This window comes from Nicotiana attenuata, unplaced genomic scaffold (genome assembly GCF_001879085.1).
Source record: "Nicotiana attenuata strain UT unplaced genomic scaffold, NIATTr2, whole genome shotgun sequence".
Classification (NCBI taxonomy): Eukaryota; Viridiplantae; Streptophyta; class Magnoliopsida; order Solanales; family Solanaceae; genus Nicotiana; species Nicotiana attenuata.
In genome coordinates, this window is record NW_017670472.1 from 444,863 (window position 1) to 455,117 (window position 10,255).

The 10,255-nt window shown below is 37.3% G+C and overlaps 1 protein-coding gene across 5 annotated transcripts; it reads right to left on the reverse strand.

Annotated features, from left to right (window-relative positions):
- Nucleotides 1–619: 619 nt before the first annotated feature.
- Nucleotides 620–9,754, reverse strand: LOC109239922 (protein DECREASED SIZE EXCLUSION LIMIT 1). Of its 5 annotated transcripts, XR_002069981.1 has the most exons (15): nt 9,404–9,714; nt 9,253–9,315; nt 8,730–8,801; nt 8,509–8,565; nt 6,963–7,132; nt 5,403–5,461; nt 5,222–5,312; nt 4,174–4,240; nt 2,267–2,349; nt 2,072–2,163; nt 1,498–1,604; nt 1,285–1,329; nt 1,136–1,188; nt 988–1,051; nt 820–834 (listed from the first exon to the last, which is right to left on the reverse strand). XR_002069981.1 is itself a non-coding variant. In XM_019406523.1 (14 exons), exons 2-14 carry the CDS (start codon nt 9,505–9,507, stop codon nt 736–738), a joined length of 1,128 nt encoding a protein of 375 aa, XP_019262068.1. In that variant the 5' UTR covers nt 9,508–9,515; nt 9,721–9,754; the 3' UTR covers nt 620–735. The 5 variants fall into 5 exon arrangements, 4 of the variants coding, with proteins under 4 accessions (XP_019262068.1, XP_019262067.1, XP_019262066.1 ...); XM_019406523.1 differs by lacking the exons at nt 1,136–1,188; nt 1,285–1,329 and adding an exon at nt 9,721–9,754 and having other exon boundaries at nt 620–834; nt 9,404–9,515; XM_019406522.1 differs by lacking the exons at nt 1,136–1,188; nt 1,285–1,329 and having other exon boundaries at nt 620–834; nt 9,404–9,515; nt 9,632–9,722.
- Nucleotides 9,755–10,255: the final 501 nt, after the last annotated feature.

A 10,255-nucleotide genomic window follows, 5' to 3' on the forward strand; every position in this document is an offset into this window, starting at 1 on the left:
GACATAAATAGCTTGAGTCCCCGCTCTTCCTGATGATCGGGAATTTTTTCCAGAAACTCCATCTGCTCATCTGGGGTCTACTCTTTGTGCAAACACTTGTCTTGTCGGCAAACTTAGTACATTAACCCTTATTCCTTTTTTCTGTAGAAAGAATGGCATGATATTGAAAGATAACCCTTGGAATTTTGTGCAATAGAATTTAATTTCATTACAAACTGTTGTGATATTTCAAAAAATGGATAAATGTTCATTCATGTGGCAACTTGCATGGGAAGTTCAAAACAAGTGTCATACACTTGGCATGCTACGCTTCTCAAATTTCCTTTGCCTTTTCGTTCCTCTTCAGATTCCTTTTCTTTCCTCCTTAAACTTTTGTAGTCTACTTTCTTTGTTCCCCTCTTTTAAATAGCTGGGTTTGTAATTTAATATTTTGTCGATTCCTGTATCCTCTAAATAAATTAAAGATGGGCTTGTTTAATCCTGGGGAAACATTTCACATTGCTGAAATAGTTTCTTAGGACAGTGCCCAGCACGACTCAAACCAATTCGTGTATCTACTTACAATTATTGAAATTCTTGCTCTCAATTTCCTACACAAACACACCACGCTCGAGACAAGTAACAACCACAAGCGCTGTTTATAGAGCTCCATCATAACCCACAAAACACTGTTTGTATAGAGGTTCATCGTTGTCTAAAGAACTAATTTAGAAGAGGATTAAGAACTATACAACATCATGTTCTAGGAGGATAAAGTTCCCATAGAGCCACTGTCGTGTCTTCAGATGCAGAGGCCAATAATTTATTGTCAGCAGAGAATGAAACAGTGTTGCACTGCAAAACATATTGTGCAGGAATGTCATAGAGAAAATACGTGGATATATCCAGGAATCCAAGAGAGTGAGAGACAAAAAATGGAATGAAGTCAGTTTGATAATTGTTTTAAGGAGAAAAACACCTCAACAGAAAGAAAAGGGGATTGCATACCGTGGCATTATGATATTTCAAAATAGCCAAAGGTTTTCCTTTGCGATAATTGTAAATCCTAACCCTGACAATGAAAGATAAGATCAGCTAATGTTAAAGTGATACTTAGAACATGACCTACATATTTAAACACAATGCTTGAACTCACATAGCAACAATTACTAGAGTTTAACAACCAGCTATCTCAAAGGAATTGATGAACTGCATCAAATACAAGATCAAATATGTGAATTTTGAACTTTGAAAAGATATGTGATGTTTCCAGGAGAGTACATCTAATATTTAACAGTGTCTGACCTTATAAACAAGATCACAATGTAAACACTAGATTCATGTTTCCTTCTGCATTAACGTTAATAGAATGATCATATCATGTTCTTTCATCGACAGAATACCATACACATATGCTTATAATAAATGTTTCTTTCATTGACAGAAGGGCCTGCAACAACACCCTAACCAGCCACAATGTACATGAATTGACAGTTTGAAAGTCTCTGAGATCCCTACCGGTGATCCCAACCAGCAGTTGCAGCAATTTTCCCGTCTGGCCGGATTGAGGTTCCAGCTATTCCAGGTCTCTCCAAAACAATTTCTTTTCTGATCAAACAAGAACCCTAAAAAGTAGAAAAATTACATTCAGCAGATAATAAACCTGCAAATACAAAAGAAAGCTTTGTACAAATGAAGCCACCATTTGCAAGGTCCATAACTAATAACTACTGCAGCTGCTGCAAACTGCAGAAATATGTTTACTAAGTGTGGACGATATTTTTCCTTGGGTTGATAGTATATGCTGCAACAGGAAAACTACAAATATTCACAGATCTAACACAATATCACAAAGGGTGACCAGCTCCAGACAATTGACCAACTTATCAATGCATGTGGATAATGAGGTTCAAACTCAGAACCAAATTGTCCTCGCGGCATTAAGGCATGCACATTCGAAAATCAGTTTCAAATAAGACACTTAGTAACATTTTCTTGCTATAAGAGAAGAGTTTATGTGAAAAATACATGCACATCAACAGCACCATCCAACAATAGCATATCTTACAACTAGAGAAAAAGTTGGAGTTACCATAGAATGGTCCAATGCAAACATCAAAATTTTCTCATCAGCGGCTCCAGAGAGACCACCTTTGCATGATCCATCTATGCATAAGCTTAAAACTGCATAGAGAAGACAACATGTCTTTCATGCCTGCTTTAAGAACAAAAACAGAACTAGAAAAGGTGTATTATAAAGCACTTTATGCATGGTAGAATGATATGCCTGGTTCTGAATGGAACTTGACTGAAGTCAAGGGGACACCCGGATTACGCAAATCCCACCAAGCAATGGATCCATCCTCGTAACTGTAGGGATATGTAATCTAGTTTGGTAAGTCAAGCATTTTGATGAAATACATGTATATCATCTTTTAACAGAAATTCAACAGGAGAAAGAATCTACTTATATCAGGTCTCTACTCCGTCAAGAGACGAAAAGAATAGCATGATCACACTCTTTTATGTAATGAATCATCATTTTCCAAGCATTGTACAGTAATCTTACTCTTGAAAATTTGAATTATCCTGCTGTCAAGTACTGAAGATCCTTGTATCATTTTCTCATTCAAATTCACAATTCTTTGATAACAGTGATAATTATATGTACGTGATTTTATACAGTGAATCCATTGAATATACAGACTTCTTAACATTGGTGTCACCACATTACTACCAATGTGGTGTTAGACGCCCTAAGACAGGATACAAGTGTTAGGGAAGGGGACCGGTCTTGTAGAACCTGGTTGGCCACATTGGGAAAGTTGTCCAAAAAGGGTTTGCGCGCGAAACCTAGAAGCTACTGATTCCTCTGGCATTTTCGTCAATCCCACCTGATAGGGAAGCATTTCTTATTTCAGACACCATGAATGGCTCCCTTGAGAAGAGCGACATTCCTTGCTATTCGTATATCAATTTCAGCTCCCCCCCCCCCCCCCTACCCCCACCAAAAAAAAAAAGAAAAAGAGAAAGAAATTCTATATATAGCAGAAAGCAAAATTAAGGAGCAAAGAGTGAATATAAATTTCAGGAAAGCAGATTGCTTTCTGGCTATTTGGGTCCAATGCACATGATATTCCAATTGGACAGTTAGTATGGAATACATTTTCTCGATAATGAATGTTCTAAAGTGCAGTTGTAAATGCTAGTCAAAACTGGAGTGAGATGAGTGGCTTAGGAAATTGAGTTGGAATGCAACAACGCATTTGGCTGAGAGTGGAAAGAGGCTGTATGAGGGTTTAGAAACAAACCATAAAAATAATGAAGTTGTGATCAGTCAGCTAGAAGTAGATAGAGTATCCTTCAATATTCCATCTTGAAATCGCTAGATTCTCAACAAAAGTAGATAGAGTATCCTTCACATTGCAGGGCCTGTTAAATCAACATGTGTGCCTTAGGAGTTAGGATCATTTCACATCTGAATAATCAAAGAATGATTGTAGCTTTTACCATAAACGCATTTCAAATGCTCCACTATAGTTCAGAAATCTTTTCTGAAGTCATAGGGAAGTAAGCATTCAGGGAATTTTGACAATGTTCGAAAAGCTACTTCGAACATTGTCAAAATTCCCTGACGGCTCCAGATTTCCGAGGACATGGCTCTTGATAAGAACGTGTGGAGGTCGAGCATTAGGGTTGTAGGCTAGGGGGTAGTCAAGAATTTTTCCCTCTTTGTACCGGGTAGTCTGATAGAGTTTTGTCTAGGTCTATTAGCGGTCTATGCTTTGTCCACATTATTTTGTTATTTTGCATAGTATTGTGTTATTGCCCTATACTTATTTGTTGTCTCTTACGATGTTGTTATTACCTTTCTGGCTTCTTTTGCTGTGACAGACCTCTTCTTTTGTCTCTTTTCTGACATTATTGTCTCTTCTATAGAGTCGAGGGTCTCCTAGAAACAGCCTCTCTACCCTTTCGGGGTAGGGGTAAGGTCTGCGTAAATTCTACCCTCCCCAGACCCCACTATTGGGATTTTACTGGGTATGTTGTTGTTGTTGTTTGAAAAGCTACTTCATATAGGTACAAAAAAGCAAATACAAGTATACAGGGAAAGACGAACATATGAGTATGAATGTAGATACAAGTAGACAATACTATGTAAACAAGGTTATTACTGGAGATATGAGAACAAACCCTGCCATGATACTTAGGAGCCCCTGAGATTCAGAAGGTAAAAATGCTTGAACCGCCATGCACATTCCTGAGGGTACTTACTTTATAAGCAAATGTAAATGGATATTTTAAATAAAAACTGAAAGGCGAAAAGGCAGTAACTATCCAGAGGGAGAGATAGAGAAACCCAAGCAGATACCAAAGTATGTAAAACAAGCTAGAGGAAGAGAATCATAAAGTACCTAAATAAGCAAAATACAGTAAACTCTCAATTTGGGTAGTATAACATTGCATCTTAAAAATGATTCCTCCTACCAATCCTCTACCCTTCTTATCCCCAGGTCTTGGAACTGGTAGTTTGGGAATTCCAATTTGTGGAATGCACAAGAACCTTTCGTTCTTTCTGTAGAAAATCACAAGAAGTTGTGCAATTTGTAGTCTAAGTTGTCCAAGCACCAAGCTGGATTTCAGACACTTCAATTTCCCTTTTGAAAAAAGTTCCATTCTAAAATACCCATTGAAGGTGCTCCAAAAGCTACTGAAAGAGAACTTGGAAGCTTTAGATGCATTTCGTATTGTTTAACCACTAATATTATACGGCTCTTCTCAACAATCATGCCAATTGGAGCTCTTTAGTGATAACTGTATGCTTCCAAGCAGTAATAACCAAATTTCTATTATATAATTGCCAAGCCTAGGAAGTCTCTCAGAATGTATATTGCTCCTAATGAAATTAGTAATATTGATATTGCTATCCCTTCAAGCTCCTACATTGATTAAGATCACAAATATCTAATGACATCTAAGTAAAGATACGAGTCTTGACACGAAGGTGTCCCACCTCAGGGACCTAATATTTTCTAGTACCTTCTCACCATCATTTTAGATCCACCAGCATCCAGAGATACCACAAGATGGAGAGGCAGTAAATAAATCTCATAAAATCTTGAAGTTCAATATACCTTCTAAGAAGTAAACTATTTCGAACTTATCCAGAACACAATAAGATCTCAGAAAACTAGTTTTCAAAAGTAGCTTACGAAAATAGTTGACAAAAAAAAAAACTAACCTCTTTGGTTCGGAGTCTGATTTGAGGGGCTGCCAGAGCTATGAGGCAGCTGTGCAATTCTTTCTGCAGTATTGACATCCCAAATCTCAACCTTTGCAAATGGATTGGTTAGTGTTCAGTAAATTGCATAAAACAAACTCAAAAGAAAAGAATAAAGTATCAGAAATAACCATCAACCAACCACAGAAGCTTGTTCTCCTGCTATAGCAACATATTTTGGTCCTTCAATGAGCTCCTTACCTGAGAATTTCAATATGTTAAACAATCTTATCACCCCAAACATTGTTTAAAGCCATGCAGACAACCAACCAGATTCAGGTAAACAAAGGAGCATACTTTGGTTGAGAACCACATCAATATATAGGAAGGGAATAGCATTGAAGATTTCAAGCAACAATAAGCACAAGTGTAAACAACACTCATCATCGGGTCATTATATACAACAAAAACCACAACAAGCTGATTATCTTGAGTATATTGATTCCATTCCTTGATATTGTCTTGATCGTATTTATAAGATGTTGAGACTTAACAGTATGGCACCGTAATCTGACCGCAGATGTACTAGCTACCAGAAGGCCTTTGTCAAAGCTTCACGTGAAAGACCTTTGACTAAAAGCATACTTGATGGAAGTTCTGTCATTAAAGGGAATGTTGGACAATTGAAGTGTTAGGGAAGCTTTCTGCTGACCTACTCACACCGTGGTGCCTATAGATGTTAACAAATTTGATTTCAAATTGGACGAGATCTTATAAAAAACATTTGAGGATCTTTTTATCTTTTATAGAGAAATGACAGTGAAATTAGCATGTTGTACAGAAAGAAGTATTAGTCTATTCCTCAAGTACAAGACACATGGCTTTCAAAATTGACTTTGAACTTTCTCTAATAACATGTAAATCATACCCAAAATCTTAAGGACAAGACTTCTGAGGCAAAGATGAACAATTTCTGCAACATTCATTAAGGCTGTATTCATTTTTTTTTCAGAGTTCTCATTTTTTAAGCTCAGACATTTTAGAATTGGATGCGGGTAGACTTTAAAATGAACATAAAATCAAAAACACTTGCCATGGTTCTGATTTTTTTTATATATTTAAAAAAGAACCAATATTGAGAGAATATCTAAGCTGCGCGGACTCTTCGATTTTGGTGCCGTCCCCGTCCCGATACGAGACGGGGACGGGAGCGGGAGCACGATACGTCCCGGATACGGTCAACTGACTTCGGACACTTTGACCGGAGTCCATCGACAAATTTGGGAGAAACATTGAGATTTTGATTTCTCAAAATAAAAAATAAAACAAATTTAGGAGAATAACAGAAAAATGTCCATCTTGGAGAATGAAAGATTGAATTCTACAATATGCATGTAAGTTTTTCACAGAATATCTCTCAATATTTACAATATTTTTATGGTTTTATTTTTTATTAGCTGAATCCCCGCACCCGTATCCATATCCGGATCCGCACCCCCGAATCTTAATTTAGATTTTGTCGAATCCGATACTCGGATCCGTCCCCGTATCGGATACCCGCACCCGAGTCCGAGCAACTTAGGAGAATATAGAAGTCAATTAAATACATCATTTAGATTTTAGCTGACCAATATTTCAAAATCTGCCATAATTTAGGTGCGTGTATTCGAACTCACCTCATTCAAATATCAGAAGTGATAGAGAGAGCTTGATTAAAAAATGAACTGCAAAGTGAAGAAAAGGCAAGCAAGAGACAGAAAACCTTTGAATTTGGTGGAATCAGTGGGTTGATCTCCTTGTTCTTCTCTTTGCATGCCATCAACAATTTCGTTGACCTCCAGATCATCAATCTTCATTGCCTCACTTGGTGACTTTGCAATCGATAATTTGCAGAAATGATAAGAGTTTGTCTTTATTGTAAGTAATGGTGTCCTGTTGAAAGCACAAAGTGTATTCCTAATCATAAGGTAAACGGAGATTGAACACCACCACAGGGTAACAATAGTCAAACTAACATGACAGCAAATAGCAAGGCAACTAGCAAAAGAAAGCAAATGAATGAGTATTGAAAAGATGATGTTGCAAATATCTATCCAGCATAGTTGATAAACAATATCCACGGCACCTAGAAGCCAATTCCTTAAAATGGAATTCTAATATGATTTTACAGTCGTCATGAATTGAGTTAGACATCACCAATATAACATTGCATCCATATTTCTGAAAAAGATTTTGTTTTTGTTGATACAGATTTGGCTGAAAAAGATTTTTAAGCAACAATATGATATGCATGACTTGTGCAATACGAAGGCCTAGGAAACTTCGAAACCTGCAGCACTAGCCACATTCAAGTCTAACTTCCCAAATACAAAATATTGGACTAAAAGACAAAGATTAAAAATAAAAATAAAAGAAGAACTGCGCCCCCCCCCCCCCCCCCCCAAAAAAAAAAAAGAGAAAAAAAACCCCAACAAAGACAAAAAAAACGAAGAAGAAATTGACCGTGTTTGCCTCACACAATATATAGGGCAGCCCGGTGCACTAAGCTCCCATTATGCGCAGGGTTCGGGGAAGGGCTGGACCACAAGGGTCTATTGTACGCATCCTTACCCTGCATTTCTGCAAGAGGTTGTTCCACGGCTCAAACCTGTGACCTCCTGGTCACATGGCAGCAACTTTACCAGTTACGCCAAGGCTCCCCTTCAATATATAGAACAACAAATCTCTTGTTCTTCAATTAGACTTTTCATAATAAGCATAGTCAAGTAGTTGTCAAAGTTTGGGAGTTTCTGCATTTGTCCTTGCATTTCCTGCTAATTGATTTTGATTAAAACTGGTGCATTGGGAATACCCTTTCTGTTGATACCCTGAGATATTACAAGTCCATTTATTACTATAGAACCTTCAGGTTGCAAAGACTGTTAGATGGTTTTGTACACAAAGTTCAACAAAAAAAATTGGTATGGAGTGGTACCGCCCGAGCTTCCCCATGCTCAGCCCCAAGGGAGAGAACGTCTTAAACTCTCTAGAAAGGGGGCATAATGCGTTCAGTTTCTTAGAAGTGATGATGGTTAAAAGGCTGTGATTAACTTTGAACCAAGAATGCAGGGCAACACAATAAGCTATCTTTCATAATCACACGAAATAACTGTTTCATGTAAACATTCCACAGAACCCCATCACACGCTATGTAAGAAACAATGAATAAAGATGCAACTAATGAGACTCTATGTAAAGTATCCAGTAGTAACGAAATCCGAGAAGACATCTTAATTTATGTATAATTTAAAATATGTAAACCTGAATACCTGGACAAACCTCCTCCTCCAAAATCCCAACATTTAACAGTACCATCTCTGCCCTGGCTGCGGAAATAGAAAAGTCAAATGTTCAATCAAATTAACCCACCTATCCAGAATAGGAGAGGACTAACACATCCTCCATTCAAATTCAAAGGCATTGTGACAATATTACTGACTGAAATATCAAACAAATTAACAACGATTAGAAAGAGAGAGAGACGACACACCTGATAACTTTATTATCCCCAAGAACAGGACTTGCAGCAACACAAATAATCCCATGTGCTGCACTATGAACCCTGCAGCTAACAGTAATCAACTATTAAAACCCAATTGTGGTATGATTCCAAGCAGACATTTAGAGTACTATGAGTACACCTCAATCCCAAACTAGTTGGTTAGAAAAAAGTTCCAAGCACAACCACAGCTAAGCCTCAGTCCTAAACTAGGCCACAGTCTCAATACAATAACAACTAGGCCATAGTCTCAAACTAGTTAGGATTGCATAAAATTCATAATATAACAGTTACTACGCCTCAATCCGAATCAATCAGGGTGGCAAAGAAACAATTCAGAATACATAATGAAACCCAGGAGCCCGTCAAAACATTATACCGTCCCATTTTATGCCTGAGTGTTTGACTTAGCACGAAGTTTAAGAAAAAATGACTTTTGAAAACAAGCCATAGATTTTTGTGTTAACAAAAAGTGTGTCACATAACATGGAATAGAGGAATTATAAACTATTACCAAGCCGAAGAAACTGTACGATACTGTACGGTATTCCAAATCCGCAATTCTCCATCAGTTGACCTGAAATGTAAACCGGAGTGTGTAACTAATCAGTTTTGACTTACGATCAATGTAAAAGGACTTAATAAATAACTCGAAAAATTCATACCCAGAAAATAATATGCTGTTAGAAGGATGAAAACAAATGTCAGCAACAGAAGCGCGGTGACCTCGTAGCACTGACACCGGGTCCGGCGCTGGTCTTTTGCTCATGCCTTGTTCTGCCATTGAAGCATTTTGTCAAATAGTTGGCATAATACTTAAAACTATTTGCAATATCATCTTAAAAAATCTGAATTAAAAGTTCGTGGATTAATATCGTGTTTTGGTTGATTACATCTTCCTTCGTGAAAAGAGAAAACTCCTATCTTCTAGTTCTAATACTCTTGTGTAACTATTTTGAAGTTTGATGAGCTATGTGTTTACCCACAAATTCGAGTGTGGTTTTTCGGATTCCAGTAACAATTAAACTTATATTGTGGTTTTAAGGATATGTGATTCAATCCAATATCAAATGATAAACAAGGAATTAAATAGATAAATTAGAGAATAAAATAAATCAAACGAGTATGCTAGCCAAATTTTGTTAGTCTCGAGGTGTGATAATAGGAATAGCAAATGATAGAGGTGTGATAATACGAATAGCAAATGATAGAGCAACTCTGACCAACACTAAGCTAAATAGGAAGAAAGTAATGAATGTATATCTTCTTATGAGTGAACAATGATGGCTACAAATGAATGGAATCCCTCCTTATATAATAGAGGAGTTCTAAACAAGGTACACTTCTAATTATAGTAGGAAATCATATTTGACAACTAATTAACCGTCGAAGATCAATCCATTCCGAAATTCACGCCACGATCTTCGATCTGTTGCGGATATCTCGCCCTTTCCGTTACCGAACTATACCGGCATCATCGAAGTATGCCCTCTTGTGACCTCGGTTAGTGATGTCGA

Coding starts and splice junctions, on each gene's coding strand:
- LOC109239922 (XM_019406521.1), bottom strand. CDS start 9,522: ATGGCAGAACAAGGCATGAGCAAAAGACCAGCGCCGGACCCGGTGTCA. Junction 7,133..8,508: donor GGAGGAGGAGGTTTGTCCAG/GTATTCAGGTTT, acceptor TGCTTTCAACAG/GACACCATTACTTACAATAA. Junction 2,350..4,173: donor CTCCTAAGTATCATGGCAGG/GTTTGTTCTCAT, acceptor ATATCCCTACAG/TTACGAGGATGGATCCATTG.